This window comes from Glossina fuscipes, unplaced genomic scaffold (assembly GCF_014805625.2).
Source record: "Glossina fuscipes isolate IAEA_lab_2018 unplaced genomic scaffold, Yale_Gfus_2 26, whole genome shotgun sequence".
In the NCBI taxonomy this organism is placed as follows: Eukaryota; Metazoa; Arthropoda; class Insecta; order Diptera; family Glossinidae; genus Glossina; species Glossina fuscipes.
The window spans coordinates 7,265,253-7,286,322 of NW_023998421.1; the positions used below are offsets into that span (position 1 = coordinate 7,265,253).

General features: G+C 35.0%; 2 protein-coding genes across 8 annotated transcripts in view; one reads left to right on the top strand and one right to left on the bottom strand.

Moving 5' to 3' along the window:
- LOC119635536 (rap1 GTPase-activating protein 1) overlaps window positions 1-19,705 on the bottom strand; it is a 61,045-nt gene extending 41,340 nt beyond the window's left edge. Inside the window, exon 1 of the mRNA XM_038030374.1 lies at window positions 19,621-19,705. The gene's annotated coding sequence lies outside the window, so the exon portion shown is untranslated. The remainder of the gene's footprint in view (window positions 1-19,620) is intronic.
- On the top strand, window positions 4,418-17,513 carry LOC119635537. 7 transcript variants are annotated; one of them, XM_038030375.1, is made up of 6 exons: window positions 4,418-4,650; window positions 10,648-11,863; window positions 11,937-12,297; window positions 12,357-12,959; window positions 16,792-17,045; window positions 17,148-17,513. In XM_038030375.1, exons 2-6 carry the CDS (start codon window positions 10,991-10,993, stop codon window positions 17,388-17,390), a joined length of 2,334 nt encoding a protein of 777 aa, XP_037886303.1. In that variant the 5' UTR covers window positions 4,418-4,650; window positions 10,648-10,990; the 3' UTR covers window positions 17,391-17,513. The 7 variants fall into 7 exon arrangements, with proteins under 7 accessions (XP_037886303.1, XP_037886307.1, XP_037886305.1 ...); XM_038030379.1 differs by having other exon boundaries at window positions 10,779-11,863; XM_038030377.1 differs by having other exon boundaries at window positions 4,418-4,617.
- Window positions 19,706-21,070: the final 1,365 nt, after the last annotated feature.

Consider the following 21,070-nt stretch of genomic DNA (forward strand, 5'->3'; position numbering starts at 1 on the left):
TTGTCACGGGTTGCGGGAATTTTCAAAGAAGCGTTATTGTTTCCTAAATAGTCCTGGTAATTATTGATGGATATAGTAGTTAAATGAATTCGGTATAGTTTAACGGCATCGTTCACGTTTTCACATATGACTAGTAAGGAGCTTACAAAGAAGGAAAAGTTCATAGTTAAAACGATGATGAAGTTCATTCCATATAACGTCAAAGCAGAGAGGAATCTTTGGTGAGAGTTTATTTGATTGAATAGGACCAATATGACATTGACAAGAGGGCAAATAAACAAGAGTTGAGTAAAAATTTCATGAATGGGGGCGAAGTTGTTTACACAGGACTGCTTCCTTCAACTCGGAAAGAAGAAAACTCCTTTCCAACTGCGATGTCAACTTTGATAGAGTTTATGCCCATAGGCCAAAACCATTTATGTTTTACAAAGTCTCTCTTGCTTGCTGGTTATTATAAATTGACTTACAATCTTGGCATTCTTTTATCCTTTGCCAGCAATGTCTATAACAACAAAGGTACAGTTGGGCATTTTTTGTTAAATCAGGAAAACACAATACAATGCTTATAAGTGCGAGATATACTTAAGATTGTAAAGCGTTGTCCTATTGACTTGAATGTAGAATAAGAACTCTTCCTTTGAAAATGTATGCATATGACATGTAACATAATTCACACTTCTCCTGTTACTCTCTCCAATAATAATGGAGTTGAAGAAAGAATTGAGCTTGAGCACTACTAGAGAAATTAGAATCTTCAAAATAACAATGAAGGAGGAAAAAAAAAAAATGAAAACGAAAGCCATTGCAATTGCGTCTATGAACTCTAAGAGCGAGTTTTTGTGTAAAAAAGTAAGCACTGAAACGATATTCGCAGTTGGATCAAATGAATTCTTACTCACAATTAGAGATGCTTAAAGTAAGCATATTGAGACCATAATGACGTGGCATCTCTTTAAGGGCACTTAAGCAATGCTCTTTAGCTTCACATTTAGTTCCCTTTGCCTCAAAGTTTTAAAAATCTATTAAATCCCGCATGACTCGGGGTAAAGAACCACTTTCTCAATCGATTATTTAAGTTTGTCTGTCCATCTTTCCATCTCATTTTCTTGTGTTCGACCTACAGGTTGTAATTTTTGAAGTGTTTTGATGAAATTTGATACACTGACCTGTACCGTGTTCGGATCGTTGATGAACGCTGTTAAAACTGATTCGGATGGGACCACTTTTTCGACCATTTCCCATGTAAGATCCCATTTTAAAAAGTCATTATATGAATAACTGTAGGGTGATGTAGGGTATTTAATAAAACAATTTCTTATAATTTGTCCATGTAGTCCGTTAAGCGCAGTAGAAGACCTTCACTTATTTTTACGAAAGCAGCTTCTAAGAGAAAGTAGGTAAAGTAAATGTCACGGGTGTTTGAATCTCCCCGAAAAAGATGTTGAGAGGCGAGGAGCTGTCAATCTCCTGCTTCCGATAATCCGCATTATAGCAAAGCGAGATTCCTTCAAGTTGTCTTGAGCAATGAAATTGGAAATGCTGTATCAATTCGAATTGGGCCAAATCAGGAGAAATTTGCTTTGGAACGACGAAACAAAAATAAATGTGATTGGGAACGATGCAAGAAGATGTGTACTTCGGTCAAAAGGGAAAGAATTTGACATTATATCTACAAAAAAACCTGTGAAACACGCCGAAGGAAAATCTAAAGGGACAGGGCTATTTTTCTTGGGAGTGTACCCGCCCAATACATCTCAGAGAAAGCACTATGGTTAGAGTGGTATGTAAAAACTTGTTCGGAACTGCAATGCTGCCGTATGCCGCAGAAAATATGCCACTGCTATGGAAATTCCGAAACATTCATTCAGTTTGATGAAAACGCAGTTCCTGCATTATATCTTGAACGCCATTGAATGACCAAGTCAGTCTCCCGGCCGGAATGTTTTTGAACACAGGACTGCAATAAATTGATAATAAATCATGGACCTACTCAAAATAGTAAAATATAAAAAGCAAGTACATCATAAAATAGCGAATATTGCATTCTGTTTCCATGCACAGGTGTACCTTTCAGGAGAACGGGTCCAAGCAATTAACTTGAACTTGTTGTCAAAGATCTTCATATTCTTCGACTAATTCCGTTATAAAATATTGAAAATTAGTCTCTTTTGCCTTCAAGAAAATTCACTTACATAATGTATGTTTGGATGATTTTCATAATAAAATGTTAAAAACTATATCATTCCTTTATATAAAGGCTTCCTTTGCATGAGAACCATTAGGCAGGTTGTCATCGAGGACATAGAACCACGTCTGTCAAATTACTATTATTTATCAATTTTTACCAAGAAATGGGTACGACATCTGACCGATTCGGTAAGTTATTCGCTTGCCAAGTTTGTCTATATACTTGTTGATAATTTTACTGTTTCTCTACTTGTGCGGCATCTCGTCTCGTCACGCTGAAGTCAAAGCTCGCTTACATTCCAATTAGGCAAAAGGAAGTACTTGTATTTCTTAGTTATTTATTTGTGAATACGGAATTCAGTGAAGGATCAGCTAAGTTCTGCAATTCATACAATTGATGGCTTAGCCTAGTTACAATTAAAGTGAAAAAGATCTTAACACTACGACAATTTATATGTACCTATAAGAAATACATAGCGTGAACAACATTACTCATAAAACACACCCACAACTTAACATGAATCAGCACGTTGGTAGACGCAGCTCGTTAATAGAATTTAAATTTTAGTTTAAGTGCAACGTCGGCAGTTGACGAGCATTACGAAGAGTACTCTTAATGGAGACAACAAGGTTAGATAACGAAATTCGATCATAAACCTGGTTTAAAATATTACAGAAGACCCTAAGTTCATAATTTAATCTTCATTGGCTAAGTTTTATAAAAGGAAAATTCATTGTCACGCGGATAAAAACATTAAAATTGACCTCACCTCTAACAAAATCGGCAAGTCGATGATGCCATTAAACAACTTTATCATGAACTTAAGCTATAAGAAGCGACCTGCTTTCATAAGAAGAAAAAGGGACACGTAGATTCCAACCAAAATTTCTTAGAACAAAAAGCAGAAACAGCTTCTGCCCAGTTTCTATGGAATTCACATGGCGACGATACCCACACGACACGTTTTACAATTCCCTCTACAGTCTCTTAGCATATGTCCTCCATGCGTGGCCCATGGCACAGTGGGGACCAGAAAGAAGTGATCATAGAGAAAGAGATCGAGACTTATGGCCCGCAACCTAATGAATGTAATATGAATCGTACTAAGAATTTCTATCATGGCCTTTTAAGTGATTATGCGGCTAAAAAAAAGAGGTCCTCTTAGCGGAATGCAATTTGAACCAATTTGTTTCACGCCGATAGAAATTTCAATTCTTCCCATCGCCCAAGTGTCAGGGCTGCTAAGACAAAGAAGACATCTAGGTTCTTATCTCTTAACCTCATAGATCGAGCTTCAAATGATATACGATATACCTGTGAACATGCAAACTAATACTATGAATATAAAAGACTCGCTTTCAAGCGAATAAAATTTTCTTACTTGGTTTGCATAGTTTATTAAAAACTTATGCAATATTTGCATGTAATTAACAGTGACATTTAAAATATATTGATGCAAGCAGTAAGTCAGACGTTGCAATCGTAGATCATGAAATATGAAATCTAAGTGCAAGCGTGTATTACTTGTGTAGTTGACAACATAAGCATCACTTCACACTAGCTGACCAAAATCAATCGATCATAATAGCATATACAACAACTATTTCCAACCTGTGCATACATGCACTTATAACTTATGTAAATATTTTTCGCGAAATATTAATCATATTACCCGGGGCACTCTTGTGCCTACATGCGCATGCATATAATAAGATTTATTAAAAACTAAAAGAATAAATTTGTATACAATGAACATATGACTGCAAGTAATGCAGAGAATATCGATTCAAAACGCATCGATTCAAGCGACAATGCGAAATCCAGTAATATACTATAATAAAACAGAGACCTGTCTACCGTAAAAACTCTTTTTTTTTTTTTGCTGAGTCTTTGGTCTCGCTTCTCTAAAATAAGAAAGTCACCAAAAAAATTAAAGCTAAAGAGAACCTACGTTTAATAAACACACATACATATGTGTACGTAAACAGAGAGCTTGTTTGTTTGCTGGTTGACGGGTCTAACTCATACAAACGAAAGCAAAACCGAATAAGAAATCGAAAAAAAAGAAAAAAAAAAAAAAAACGCTAATCTAACTGAGCCATAAGCGTAGTAGTAGTCACATAGTTTGCGATCATATACACATATAAGAGTCTCAGTTAAGCTAAATTGAACTTTAGGTAAGTCAGTCGTTAGTTGCTTTAAACACGTTAAAGGTGTCGTACGTTAGCTTGTAAACAGTAAAAACATACAGTAGAAGACATTATTAACTTACCCTCACTAACGTATAAATTCGCTTTCAAAGAATTATCAAATCCAGTGGTGGTAACGTGTGCGAGACTTTATATGAGTGGATGAATGACTTGACCAAAGGCGCTTAGGCAAACGCAGCAATTACTAAATCAGTTGCAATTCTAGCAGCTTTACTAACGGTACAAGTCACTTTATCAAACGGACGCTATAACGTAAGGAGTAACAAATCAAAACTATCGCACACTTATGTGTCTTAATGTATTTTTAATAAAAAAAATATATATAGCTTATTTTTAATAATCAATAATAATAGTTTAAATTGAAAAAATAAAACAAATTTAAAAAAGTTGCCAAATTTTTAAAAAGAATTATAATCTAACGCAAATCAATGCCAAATCTTTTGCAATAATTTAAAAGGCTCTGCAGAAAATTAACCAAAAAAAAAAAAAAACAAAAAGAATAAATAAAAAAATATATATATGAAAATACAAACTTACTTACCCTCTTAGGTATGTGTTTAGAGTATAGTAGTACTACGAATGATTTAAACAGTAATGCAATCAAATATTGAATTAATTAATTATTACAATCTAACCAATCAAGGCTAAAAATCTAAAATAAATATAAAGAAAAAAAGGAAAAAAAACAAACAAACAAACAAACAAACAAACAAACTAAACAAACGGTATTGTAACTCTTAAAATGAAATAAAAAAGATTAATGTCTCTATAAGCGTATGCATAGGCAAATGCGTGTGCGTTTGGCATATATGGGTTTGTGTGTGCATTTGTGTGTTCTTGCGCGCAAACGTATTTACATAAGAGTTCACTTTAATGTCAACTTTTTTTTTATTTTTTTTTTTTATGCTATTGTATCTCATATTAAGCAAATCAATTACTTTAACATGTGCGTGTATATGCTGTTGTTATCGATGTTGTTGCAGTTGTTGTTGTTCTTGTTGTTCTTGTTGCATGTTTTTCTATTTTTCTTGTAATATTGTGGGTATACTTCTATGCTCGACGAAGTAACGATAATTATCATCCCCGCAAAAAAAAAAAAAAAAAAAAAACCAGTGTCATTTCAACCACAACCTTATATTGAAAGAAAAATTACTCTAACCACCGAAGCTTAATATCTCTCGACTTATATTTTTTTTTTTTTTTTTTTTTTTTTTTTTTTTAAGCCAACAACGTACTATGAAAACGTCTCTTACGCTGCCGTAACTTTGTTGATTTAACTGTCTGTCTGTCTGTGCAAAGCATTTGCGCATGCTGCCTGCAGATAAGAAGAAAAAAAAAATGTAATAATAATAACAAATAAGAAAATCTAGTCTAGTAACATTCCAGGAACGCAAAGTACTACACTTAACCATTTATTGTTGTTGTTTGTGCTGCTCTTGCTGCCGCTGTGACTGCTGCAGCTACTGCTACTGCTGTCGTTGTTGTTATTAAAAGGTGTCTAAAGTGTCCAGTCTGGTCTGTTCTATCTGACGACAATTTTAACTGGTTAGCCATCGGGCCTGATGTGTCCATGCATTAAATATGTATGAAATACATGCATATGTATATATATATATATATGTTTATACATAATTAAGCATACGATTGCATAGGAGGTTCTGCGGTTACATATATGCATAAGTGTAAAGGTCAAATGCAGAAATATTTATTCTCTATATGTATGCGTATGTACATATAAGTTAAATAAATATATATATAAAACTATATTTATAACCTTATATGTATAGATTCATTTACATATATATAGACATAAATGTATGCATATATGTGCATGTTCAACATATACTGTATCTCTACATATGCATGTACGTGCATTTTTTCTCATATTGACCAATAAACAAATCTAATGCGATTTAACAATAAACAAAAGTCGAGATTTTATGCTACTTATAGCAAAATTAGTTTTCTTAGATTCAATCGTGCGCTTAATATGTTAACTGTATGATATCATCATCAGTTTTATTTTCAAAACATTCAGAGATGAATAGTTGCATGCATTACAAAAGACTAGATTAACTAAAACACTGTACGCATCGCATCGCATCGCATCGCATCGCATCGCTATTGCATTTCATATAATCACAATGCCATGGTTTCCCAACGATTCATGTTATATCTAACCACTAAAAGTTATATGGACGTTGCCGCAAATAGTTGCCGCAAATGTTTGCCGCTGAAATGCATGTTGCTACCAACAAAATTACCGCAAACGCAACACTCATTGTTAATTTTCAAACGTATCAGCAGCACCTCGATTAAAATTATGGTTTTTATAGTTTTGCTTAAGCAATTTTATCGTTATGTTTATCGGCATAGCACACTCAAGTTCTCTATACGTGTTCTTTGTTTCCTTTTCTTCGCCTCTACTTGTAATTGTTTTTGATTAATGCCGGGCTTATCTGGCTACCGAGAAAGAAGGTCTATCTGTGCATGCAAACCGACAATCCTTATATGTCAACTCCTATAAAAGATGAACAAGCACACATTGCAATAATTCAATATGCGTTCTATTCATAATTTTGCGATTTTAACGCTTGACGAATGACGGAGCAAAAGACCACGACGCGCCTGCGCCATGATCTTACCATGACTAAAATTTTACTACCATGAATACGGGAAGGCTGATGGGAGGAAGCAAAGACCACCAAATATGGACGGCAGACGAACATCGACGAGAGAACAAAAGAATTAATGAAAGACCGAATAAGCAATAATGAGGCAAGTAGTTCACTTTCAGTTGATATTTTTACGGTTATTAGCGAGCAAAAGACGAAGTTGACTATATCGCTCCACAATTCTAGGAAAAGACGGACGGACCGCCAGATATCACTATAGTTCAATATGCTTTCTCATATATTGACAATGTCAGCAGCAAACGAATCAAGAAGCAAAAGACTAACGAACGCTTAGACCAAGGGAAAGCGAAAGCCAAAGCGGCAAAGAATAGACATTAGAATGTGGACGAAAAACGAATATCCACGAAGAAAGGAATGAAAAGCATACTGAACGAATAAACAAGAATCGAACTAGTGGCCCATATTTCGAAATTCAATTGAAATTTTTGCAATCGACCGAAAGAGGGGCATGATTATATCGTTTCATAATTTTACTGACTTTGATTACCAAATTCTCTTTTTACATTTTTCTTTTTTTCGTTCAAAATTCCAATCTTAAGTAAAACAGAAGAGAGAGAATTGTGATCATATTGAAGCAATTATGAAATGAGCATTAACTGGATTTAACAAAATGTTTGAGAACCGATGTCCCAAATAAATATTTAGTAACGAAGATGCAATGTTTGCAAACAAGCTCTCATCGCATATACATATAAATCAATAGATGTCACAATACAACTGAACCATTTGACTTTTAAAATTAATCGAAGAATTGGACACTTGTTTGCAAGCAAATATGGTGAATTCGTTGCAAAAGACGACGAAAGTGAATGGTGAACGGTCTACAATTGCTTATCTGTCTGGCAATTAAAGAAATCGTAGCTTTCGACAAAAGGCATGAGGAAGGATGGCAGAAGATCATTTTTATTCTTCAGAAAATCTTAAGAAATTGATTGAATGCTAGCCTTGCTCTTGTTTGGAAAGAAGTTTTTCACTTTCAAAATATTTTAAAAAATTTTCCTGACCGTATTCTTCCCTTTGGAAGAATATGTAGAAAAATCCTCAACCCTGATAGGTCAATTCTAGTGTCAGCACAAAAAAATTAAAGACGATACGTCTCATGAATTCATTCTATTTAGACAAAGCATAGTTAAGCCGATTCATAACAAGGACGCTATAAAGCATATACAAGAAGAAAAGCAAAGAGCTGAAAAAAAAACTCCGGTAACTTATAATTGTACGTCATAAAAGCGGTCTAAAGCGTGGCATTATTATGCGGTAGAATAGTTTAAGAGTTTGCGTAAAATTAGTAAAAAAAAATAATGAAAGAAAATTTAAAGAACTCTAAAGATTAACAAAATCGGCTGTGTCTGTGAATTACGCTCTACCTAGGTTAGTGAAAATCATCCCATAAAAATTATCTATGAATCAATTAAGATCATCCGATCCCATCCACTCCGATTCGTACCATTAAGAACAAGGTTGGTTCTTGGACCGAAATACTTCGTTGTATCAAATTTCATGAAAATATTTTAGAAATCGCGTCTTGTAGATTGTATCCAGGAGGCAGACAGACAGAGAAGCTGAGATCGCTTCAATCGGTGAATCTAACTCATATCCTTCTTTCTTCTTCTTCTTATATCCGCACTAACTTGATATACTCTTGCACCACAAGTTATGTAGGATCTAAAAATCACCGCTTGTATTACCAGTGCGTAGTCAGTATTGTACGGGTACACGGTAGAGCAATCTAAAAAAGGAATTTTTGACAATTTTTTTTTTTTTTTTTTTGGATGGAAGAAAACGCAATGGAACAACAATATTTGAAAAAAGATTTCCCCTTTGTTAACAGACAAGTAAGAGAAGTTATATTCGGCTGGAGACGAATCTCGCATACCCACCAACATTAAAATGTTTGATCCCGTATTTCATTTCTCTCATTTATTGTTTTAAAAAAATGAATGGAAACACGTGAAACGCTTCGCAGATGGACAGACATGGCTAAGTCAATTCACAATTTCACGCTGATCAAGAATATATTTACTTTATAGTCCATGAAGCCTCCATTTGGGCGTTTGGACGGGGTGAACAGTGGTGGCTGTAAAATTATCCTAAGTATTTTTCTAGAAAATGTTTCTCGTTTTTCGAAAAGACAAATAATTATAACGTGTGGTAAGGGTAATTGAATTAACTAGTGAAATTCTTAAGATCATCGGTGTTTTACTGAATGGATCAGGGCAACGCAAGAGCTATATTTTTTGTTAGAACCAGTCTGAACAAGACTGACTGTCTAATGTTTGAACTCGTTTGAAAGAACTTATTCGGTTCTTTAGCGATCAAAGACGCAAAAAGATCGATTTTATGAAATAGTTTTTTTGGTACTTCTTGATAAACCTGACTACCCATGACACTTAAACCGAAGGCTGCACAGCGTACAACAAGTAACAAAATTGCATACGGCTTTAGTCGAATCTTTTTTATCCATCACCCTTATGCTAAAATAGAAAATGCAAATATTTATTTTATTTATTGTTATTTTCACTTTGTGTTGCACTGTGGGCGTGTCGCATGACCGATATGGGCAGTTTCCAACACCAACGTGTACCAACTTTTTCTAAATTTGATGTCAATATCAATAGGTTTGCGACCAGAAGAATATTTACCGCGGAGACGCTGACGGACGGACATGCTTAATTCAAGAATATTGCTACTTTAAGCCTCCTTCGAGATATTTCAAACGTGTTGATCAAATTAATAAACCAAAATGTTTCGGTTGTTGTGTGTGAAAAAACCGATCTGCTTGAGGAAGGAAAGGAAAGAAAATACTCTTACAATCGTCAAATTGCAAAAATTGCTGCAATATTTTCAATATTCATCGAACCTAGGTGGCTCTCATCTGAAGTTTTTCTTGCACAACAATGAATCAATCAAGAGCAGTGCAGAAGTACTTTGATGCGTTTGGGGAAATGAGATAAAAATTTGAAAAATCTTTAAGAAGTTTTGTCGAATTTAAGTGAAACGGAATTGAAGAATGAATTCATTTGTTCATTAATGAAGACAACTTTGTCTTATATCAGTTGCCTAATTTTACAAAGTGATTGGTTTAATAATTTCCCAAAAATTGTGCTTACAGACGCATGATTATATAAAATTTTGTTAAAAATCTTTATCGATGATAGCATAATAATTTGTAAGCGTTAGATGAAGAATAGAGTTAATCTAACAATTTCTTTTGTTATTATTTTAATAGTCTAAGATAACGAGGGCTATTAATTTTTGTCCGATCTTGTAAAGAGTCGACATAATACGAGCATGAGCATGAACATCTTTCAATGGACACGCAATCGCACAAACTTGTTAATGTTGTTGCACAGACTGGCACGCATAGATATACAAAATATTATTCTCAGTAGATGTATATTAAAAACCATCGAAACGATGGAACATCTCGCTCTGCTTTAGCGCTTTTAGACGAAGCAATTACTCAGCGTTGGCGTCGTAATTCTCTTCCAAAAGCCTAATTGCGAAGTGTTTTTTTTTTTGTTTTTTTTATTTTTCCTTCTTCTTTTTGCAGCGCTTGGGAATTTGACATTAACAAAGATCACAGATTGCATCTTAAAGCACAATAACAACAACGGCAACAGTAACAAGTACAAAATTGTTTTTGTTTCTTTTTTTTTTTCAACAATTACTAAATACGAAAAGCAACAATAATAGGCAGTGAGTGCAGTAACTGTACCCTTTAGATGACTCTTATAAATCGCTGACATTTCCTCAACGTAAACAACTCTTTACTTCGCGAAACGATTTATGTAACATTTCCAAAAAAAAAAAAAAGCATACATTTGAAGAAACGTCCAGATATGCATGTAACTGAATGTAATTTAAAGGATAATGCTTAATAGTGTAACGAAAGCATGAGTTCAGAGCAAATTGATTTAAGCGGCTGCCCCCCACCACCAATAAAAGGCTTAAGGCGGCAACCCACGAAATATCCACACGGTTTATGCGTGAATATACAAAGTCTTAGCAGTGATGACGAGCGCTCAGTTAATTACTCAAGAGCTTCAACGTTGCGCCAAACTCCTAATAACGATAACAATCAACCTTCAGGCAAATATCAACTCAATGGAAATGCAAACGATTCTGACAATCTGACGCATTTGCAGGTGCAGCCTTACAAATACCCGCTAACCGATAATTACAGTAAAACCTCCCATGCGCAAAGCGATATAAGTAAATCATCATTACTCATCCTTGATTATGCAAAAGACTATTGCAAATGGAAATGTCTTCGTTGGCCATTAATCTTTTTCGCTAGCGTTTTAATTTTCTTTGGACTGATTACCTATTGTATATGGTTGCATGACGTTAGCGTAGCTAGAGAGCGTTATTTACAGTTTCGTCAACACTTTGTTGACACCGCAAGAAGTGATAATTTAAGCATAACAACAAGCACAGAGGCCACAGATAGCTTAACAAATCCCACTACAGAAAATAGAAATCATGGTGTTCGGGAATCAACGATTTTAAGAGCGATAGGTACAAGAGCGCGTAATAGTCCCAGAGAACAAAAATTAACAACAGTAGACTATAGTCATACGAAAGGTGCAGGAGACTGGGTGAAACATCAACCGGGCGATGAGGAAACCTTTGTAGAGAGTACAACCTTAATTTCAGAAGAAGCCGCCTTAGCACCTGTCAATGTTATTAGATTTACTTCTGGCCATCAAAACAGTTTCGGTGTACCGATTGAAGATGACGAACGCATCTTAAGATTGTTAAATGGGGTAATTAATTAATGAGAGAAACGCGTTTACATTCGGAACTGTTTTTAAGCAAAGTATTTCACTTTCTTCACAGCTATTCTCTTCAAACGAACCTTCTACTATTCCTACGAGAGCTGCAATGGTGAAAGTATCACCCACTATACCACCGTTAAAACGCGACAAATCGACTGATCCTACCATACCATTAACTAAATCCTACATACAAGACAATCGTTGTTATTCGACTTCATTGGAAATGTGCCAAGGAGTGCTCGACTATGATTTGACCTACAATACTTCGTATCAGCTAACTGAAAGCGAATTGCAGGACTATCAAAGCTTAGTGCAATCGAATTGTTCCGTTCGTGCAGTTGAATTTATTTGTGCAGTTTTACAACCCGAATGCCGACCCTCACATATCGGTGTACTGCCACCTTGTCGGAGAATTTGCAAAGGTTGCTCTTTAGTCTTCAAACAAAAATTTTACCCCAAACTAATTACATTTTGATTGCAGCCGTTTTGGAAGCTTGTTCCGAAATTATTGCCAATTCGGACACCTTGACTGCTACCTTTGATTGCAGTCTTTATCCTGATTCAAATGACTTTCTTCGCTGTGAAGATTCTACCAGACGTAGGGGTTACTGTTATGCGAACGAATTCGAATGCTACGATCGTTCGTGTATACCGCTGCAATGGCAATGTGATAATATAAAAGATTGTGCCGCTGGAGAGGATGAAAGTGAATGCTTGATATGCGACCAGCCAGACGAATTTCGCTGTCGATCGAATGAGAAATGCATACCGGGTTCGGCACGGTGTAATTTAAGTTACGATTGTTTTGACGGTTCCGATGAAGACGATTGCAGTGGCTACGATGCGAACAATTCCCAAGGCCTAGAATTTGATGAAGCGGATCTAAACTCTTTTCCACGTGTCTTTTCTTACGCTAGTTTCTTGTCACCCAATCAAACCAACAATAATTTCACATATTTCACAGCACACATGGACGATGAATCAGGTATAAAAATAAAAGCGGATGCAATTACGAATAGCAGTAGCGGCGTAGCACAGACCGAAGTCACCAATAGCGTACCAGGCGAAAATTTGAGAGGATTCGGTAAGTTATAAGATTTGCTTTTCTAACAATAAAAGCAAATCAGAAAATTAGATTCAATTGCAACCGAATCTTTTATACCCATCACGGCTAGGGAACTAAATTTCCTTACTTTATTGTATTGGGTGGCCGAGGTCGATTTTTTCTATTTTCAGAATAAAAATGGAAGTTTGTGCGGTATACGTGTTGCAGTTTGTGAGTGGGAAGCAAACAATACGGAAAGCAAAGGTGTTCACAATTTTTGTTGCATACGCGTGTTGGCGTTACAAGTGTGTGTTCAAATTTAAGGCGATTTTGAAGCTTGCTTCTGTGCGTTTTAAAGGTATTGGACAAAAAATTATATTTGATACGCTCTAATATTGGGTACGCGTGTCATGTCTGTGGCACACATTCACCCGTTCGAAAAGAATCGCCTGCATCGCCTACCAAGCTGCAAAAGGGTTTGTAAGTAGTCCAAACACGGCAAAGAATACGCCTACAACGCCCGTTTGCCTATGCACGAAAAATTAAGGAGTCCTTTGCCTTCCGTGTCTTTTGCTCATTACTCACAAACTAAAGCGGATACGCTTTATAAATTTTCAAAAAATTATTCTACAAAAATAGAAAATAACAGCCACACCCACAAAATATTGTAAAATATGTAAAAATTTATATTTTTCTTTTTCTCAGTCTTCTATTGGATAACGGTGATGGGTATTAAAAGATTCGGTAACAATCGAATATAATTTTTTTTAATTTTCTTACTTGTTTTCAAACAATTTAATATATATTACACAATATAAGTTTTATACCGATCTGTTAATTGATTTCACAAAATCTATTATTATTATTACTATTATTATATATTGAGCACTAGCATCTAAGGCTATCGGCTTTTATTAAAAACTCTACCGCACTTGAGATTTGAACCCACGACCATTGAGTTGCTAATTGAGACTCTTGCTTACTCGGCCACTCAGGCGGATTGGAAAATCCAATATCGGTATCGATACTATGTACGAGGGTTCAAGTGTCAGTTTTCTATCTTAGTTATTGGAACCCGATAAGGTGTACAAATATGGCAGATTCAGAACTGATTGCTGATCAAGAACATAATCAAAAACTATGTACCCATTTCAGCGCATTAGAATCGAAACAATTCATCTTTCACTAACGAACAGCTTAAGAAATTACTAAGGTCAGGGAACTTTTGTTTGGCTTGGACTGTATATTTTCCATCCAACATCGAATTATATCAAAGGAAGGAATGCCTATATGCTATATATATGCTTGATTTCGAGTGCAAAATAGAGCAAAACTTTGTGTTCTCTTTTTTCAATACGACCAATCATTCAGTGCCTGAGGTCCCCTGTACTTGCAACATGTTGATGGCCCAAAAGAAGGGAGGAAAGAAAACAGGACAATAAGATAAGTGTTTTGCCTTCATGGACTGAAGGTACACTGCAGCTATGAAAGTAAAGTCTACCGCACGTAGATTTCAACCCACTAAGTTAGTAGTCGTGATTCTTACCTACTCGGGTGCTCTTACGGATTACTATACTTCACGACATTTGCGAATTTGTGGTATATGAGATCATGTTTTCCATTGACAGCAGTTAGTTATATAAACTATAAAATCTTATTTACGTACATATTATATTTTGTGCTCATTTCAAAGTTTGCCTGACGAGAGTAAGAAAGGGAAGATTTAAAATGATCGGGCATGGCTAAACCTTTACTTTAGTCCCAGCCAGTCGGTAAAGGCATAAGCTTTTCCAATTGAGCCCACTATCACGAGGCTGCGACCACCACATCTCTATTCGTTTCTCTTTCCTCATCTTTCTTCCCGATTTCTCTTCGGTCGTCACCGCATTAGACAAATAGGGGACATACCTTCTTGTGCTTGATTATGCTTAAAAAAAGAAAGAAAAAAAGCGAATGCATTGCACAAGAATAATATTCACATTAGGTATAGAGTCTCGACATTTGTATGCGTTACAGGCATTTGAAAAATCCAATATGCGGATATAAATATATGGATATAAAAACGAGAATTGATTTAGACATCGTGCCAGTAATTGACATAAAAAAATTCCTTCCTTCTCGTTACGTTATGACATTACGATAAGGTGTTTTAGAGATATATCTTTTCATCACTTTATATATTTTTTAATGTTTTGTATACACATTTAATTGCTTTTTTTTTGAAAGTTGTTTTTGGAATGAAAAACACATATATACACACATTCGGGTAATTAAAATGCACATAAACGCAAAATTAGACAGAAAACTCTTCAACAGAATATAAAACTATTTTCTATATGTGATACAAGTGTGAACCGTTGATGAAGACGTAATGCCCTCCCTACACTTAACATTTGATTAATACAAATAGTACCGCACTCTTAGATAACATAGCAACAGCAAATGAAAAGACTGATGTGATAATTTTGTTTGACTATCTCCTAACTATGCAACCGGGTTAATTGCGCTCTACGACTTTCCCCAGATTTTACTGATAAACCAGATTCTTCATTTATATTCAGATAACGGCGATTAAAATCAGCTGTGCAGTATTTAACGCAATTAACAAGAAATTAGTTGCACCCAGTTCGTTAGGCTCTCTGACACTTAGCAGTTTGTGCGATTTGAGCTTCAAAACCACATCGCGAACATTCCTCGAGTCTCTGAACGTACTGGACATCATCATTAATGTCTACGTAACCGCTCTCTAAATGGAATAAATTATTCTTTGTACACTAGTAAAATGTAGGGTATCTTAAGTTGAGGCGGATGTATAGAACGCTTAGAACGCGACATAAGACAGAATTCCATTTTTAATTCCGATCGATCCAGAATCATTTTCCGGTCAAGTTCAAGTTTCACAACATAAGTCTTTCTCAACCAATTCGAAAATTATTGTTCAATGAAAAGTTATGTGTTCAAAAAAGGCGGTTATTATTAGTGGACAGTCATTAAAATAAAACTGAGCAATTTTCAGAAATAAGTAAAATTTTTTTTTGTTTCATCATATCTATATTTAAAACACTGCCGCCTTACTTCGTCCAGATATTCGGATGTAAAGTGGATTGAGTTTTGTTCAATCCAGTCTGTTGACTGTTTTAGAAACTCTAGAAATGAAAAAAAATATGAACCAGACCATGTTTCAAAATATTCTTGGCCCACCTATAATTGCTAAAAAAATTTAAGGCCTCAATAAAAAATGAAAAGTCTTAAAAATAACGATATAGTTGGTTAAGAAATAGACAAAAACATGAAAAAAGTGGAAGATTTCGTGCCAGAAACGGTGCCTTTAGATTTATTTAAGATGTGGGGGATTCAACCCACCGTAACGGTTTTATGCCCTACATCACTTATATCACAAAGTATACAAGGCATATTAAGTTTCTGCGAACTAGCACCCAGAACGACTTGGGATAGATACATTTCTTATTCGATCGAACTTGTCTGCCCATCTCAGCTTCAACGTGCAGTTCTAAGCTTTTGAGATATTTTGATAAAATTTAATACACTGACGTGTTTTGGCTCAAGAGCGAACGATATTGAAAATTCTTCGGATCAGATCACTTTTTCGAACACCTACGATGTAACGCCTCACTTGGAGATTTTGTTATATGAATGCCTGCAAGGTGATGTAGAGTCTTAAATGGTCTGCTGTGGCTCACCATAGTGTTTTTACTTGTTTTAATCAAAGTTTGAAAGTTATTTTCCCCTTAAACGGCGTTAAATTGCTAGCCGACGTTATTTGAAAAAAAAAATAAAAAAACGAAAAGAAAAGCATAAAATAAATTTTTAAAAGACTTTTTTGCTATTCATCTCATATAATTTTTTTTAGTAAATTTTCGTGATAGCAAAGAAATTATGATGACAAGCGATACGGAAAATAAATTTAAATATTCTTCAACAAATACGAGTCGTTCGTCTAGTAAATATTCTGCAATCACAACACCTTTAAAGCCATTAAATACACGAACACTTGCGGCTATTAGCACCACCGAAACTACGAAAGCGCCAAGTACTTCATGCGGTTTACATCATTTGCGTTGTGTAAGCGGACAATGCATAACTGTCGATCAGTTATGCGATAAGGTAATAAATAAACAAAAAATGAACAACCGTTTTAAAGCAATACACTATTTGTGTATTTATGACATGCTTTTAAATATCTTCTCTTCTCCTTTGCGTTTACAGAAAAAGGATTGTCCAGATGGTTTCGATGAGCTTATGTGTATCTATAAAGATAATGCAGAAGTAACAACAACAAAAAAGTATAACAATTTTATGTTAGCCACAAGTATTGCAACTTCAACCTCAAGCTCGAATTTAGCAAAAAACAACAACAACACCAGCAATAATAATAATAATAATAATACCTTGCGCAACGATAAACGTACGATACGAACTACTACGATTAAGCGCAAACTAAAAACTTGACCAAATTGTGATCGATATGAAAGAAAATTCACCAGTGATTAAAAATCAATCATTTGATAAAAATGTACATACATATATACATATATAAATATATTCATTAGCATGTGTGCATATTCTATTCTAACTTATTCAACTATACACATTTATTGTATCGCGAATATATTTACCACATATACCTACCTATACATATATGCATACGTTTATCTCTTCCCAATTTTCAATAATATAACACACGTTTTTAATATATATAGAAAAATTGATGATGTGTTTCTTAATTAAAAAAAAAAAAAAAATACAAAAATACAAAAATAAACAACAGTTGTTCTCACTCAAAGTGAATGCAAAACACTTTCCCAATTCCATATATGAAAACTATTCAGCGAAAAAGTTTGCATATATTGTACAATGTTCTAAACTCTCTTATCAAAGAGACGTTCGTGTTAACTAGCACTTAAAAAGGTATTTACAAAACATCAACAAATAGGTTCATAGCCTCACTAATAAAACAACAACTGTTATGCAAAATTTGATAATAATCGCAACACAACCTTGTTTGACAGTAATACCATCGCTTCCCTACCATTTCTATGCACTTCTTATGGAAGGTAATACCCTTCAGTTTCGTCGATCACCTCTTTCTTCATTGGGGTCACATCTCTTGCCGGCGCTCATTTTTTTTGGAGATTCAATATCGATTCAATTGACATCGAGTGGAAAAATCCTTTTTAGTTTGCCTAAGCAGCCCCCAAACATCGCTCTGAATTATCAGCACGTTGCTATTTTCGTTCAAAAGTGAGCAAACACGATACCCATATCGAAGATAGATTTCTCGTAGACAAATGTTTGTGCATTCTGAGATCATTAAGGAGCAACTTTACTTTTTGGTGATTCAAAACGATTTGGTCACTTACTCTATGTCTTTTCGAACATTCGCCAAATCCGGCTGCCAAGACCTTCACTTCACTTTATTTAGAGTTAATCATCCACAAATTTATTTTCTTGACAGACAAGAATCACCAGAGCATCTTTCAAGCCAACGCTGACCGTGATCTCTACTTTTACCCATTAAAAAGCGACGCTTTGCCAAGACAAGAAATTCAAAGTGTTTCGGTTATTTTAAAAGTTACACAAGTAGCATCACTAAAGCAATCGCAACTTTTAAGCTAATTGTGAGACTGCCATGAAGTTCGTTTAAAAGTGGATACTATCTAAAGATCATATGCATCCCTCAATAGTGGCGATATCTATATGCCTTGCTACGAACTTATTGACTGATGTGGTATTACCTGTGTTTACCTAATTTGTCGTACAGTGATTGTGCGTTTTGCAGCTGTTGCAGCAACAACACCTTTTAGAAGTACAGCATCTACGATGTAGGTATGGCCTAACTGCTACCACATACCGGCCCATTTCACTAAAGTGAAAATCGGCAGCAATCGTCTTACGCTCCAATTTCCCAATAACTAATTCGTTGATTTCCATAGAATTTATATACTATTAAAACTACTCTATCCATATTCGCACCATGAATGTTTACTAATTAAATATTCTCCTTATGCTATCCCTAACGAGATAAATAGAGAGAAACCAATCGATCTGCTGACAAGTCTATAGTCATAGTATCATGAAAACTTGCGAATAAAAGAAGTGAAGAGCATGATAAGCATCTGTTATCACAATTTCTACTCAGTGTACTCGAAAATAGCTCTTACCACAAACATTTCCGTGTATCATGTACGTCAAATGACTTTCAATGCGTTTTTGTGCCAGCTCGGTATTCGATAACGAAAGCAATAGGTGATGTGTATGTGGCGATTATATTATGTCACCAACCTGGAACTTCAGTGAATAAAGCAGCTCTCTTGAATGCCTCTCTTCAGGATAGTCATCCATCCATGTGGAGCGTTAAGCGACACAATACTCACTCCATTTGTCATCCGGGACAGTAGAAGTAAACTTAAAATGCCACGCCAAACTAATGGTGACATCTCCCCGAAGTATATAGTAATTTCAGTTACTAACGACAACTTGGGAAGTAAGTGTTTTGAAGCGTACATGCAAAATCCGTAATTGAGTCCTAAATTGTTCAGACATTAATAAAAACTAAGCTTAGATAGAAGCGAATTGATTAATGTAGGCCTTCTACTTCAAGTTCACGCACTATTATCACAGTGAAGGATGCTTCTGCCTATAATCTGTTTATAATAATAATAATGGTTAAAAATCTTGCCTTAGATCTCGTAAAAGGTGATAATAGGTGTACGGGAATATTCCATTCGTTCCGGTCACAACGAGTTTGAACAAGTATATGCGTATTCATTTGACGCACATACTGTGAGGACCCAAAGTCATCCCTCGTTTTGGCCTCACGGGTTCTGCGTCTCTGGCGGAGAGAGATAGGGAGTGTTAGCTTAAGTTAGAGAGTAAGTTAGCATAGGAATAGGATAGCTATAGAATAAGAATAGAATAAGAATAGGATAGCCTTAGAATAAGAATAGAATAGGAATAGGATAGACATAGAAGAAGAATAGAATAAGAATAGGGTTAGGGATAAAATAAGAATAGAGTAAGGCTAGGGTAGAGTAGAATAAGTGAGTCGTAATTTAAGCCTAGACGCTCGGTGAAGAGAGTTTTTTTTAGTCATCGTTGAGTTTAGTTGGAAATCGGATAAGAAGAGCGAAATATAAAACCGAGCAATAAAGGTCCCTGTAACAAATAAATGTCTTTGTGCTTTCCTGGGCCGCTGAGCTACCCCAGCCACAGATTATGGGCCGAAAAGGCCTCACAATACATACACGCTGATCCAGCAAATGAACTCCAACGGAGGTGATTCATGTTAGTATTAAGTGAGACACAATTGTGCACCCATGGCCACTAATGAGATTCGCTTACGCCAGCGTATTTTGTATGAATTCAAAGAAAAAATCAAAATTTGGATGACATTGCTAAATCGCTTTTTTGACCACGTCGGAGTTTGCGAAAAAACTTGATTCAGGGCAGTACAACATTTCGTAAGCGATTCGAAACTAGAATTCTAAAAACGGACAGAACTTCCCCGTCGGCCTAATAGTTTAGGCGTTTCGTTCATAAAATCCTAAAAATCTGTTAAAGCTCGCGCAGCAAAAGATATATTCCGGGAAGAATCAACAATGACTAAGATGAAAGATATCAATCTGAAGCTTTACCGCGGTCGAATCATCCATCAGAAATGAAAAACACTGCGTTTTTTCGATAAGGTTGTGATGAAATTTGTCCTTAGACTTCTTACATGCTTTACGCAGAGTTTTGCTTTGTCATTACTTAACTTAAGATCCGGAGAACATCTTCCTTACATTTAGAGATGTAATTAAAAAAAAAAAATCTTCTATAGATCAGATCTTTTTTTTTGTTTTTATTATTGAATTTCATAAATTTTAACAACAATTGTTATATATGAATATATTAGTATTTATGTAGTATTTATATGTTTTATTTTGTTTTTTTCATTCTCATCTTTCTTTATGATATTTACTTGTACATTTGAGCACATAATGACTTTTAAAATAACTTAGCAACTAAATTTTTTAAGCATTTCGATTATTTTATTAAAGTTTTAATAACCAGCTGATTAGCTAACAATACCCTTTATTGTCCTTCTGTTCGGATTTGATGGTTTTCTTTTTTCTTTTTTTTTTTTTTTT

Excerpts from the sequence above, each read along its gene's own strand:
- LOC119635537 (XM_038030375.1), top strand. The coding sequence starts at position 10,991 with ATGAGTTCAGAGCAAATTGATTTAAGCGGCTGCCCCCCACCACCAATA. Across the intron at positions 11,864-11,936 it reads TCTTAAGATTGTTAAATGGG|CTATTCTCTTCAAACGAACC; the intron begins GTAATTAATTAA and ends CTTTCTTCACAG. Across the intron at positions 12,960-16,791 it reads CGAAAATTTGAGAGGATTCG|TAAATTTTCGTGATAGCAAA; the intron begins GTAAGTTATAAG and ends AATTTTTTTTAG.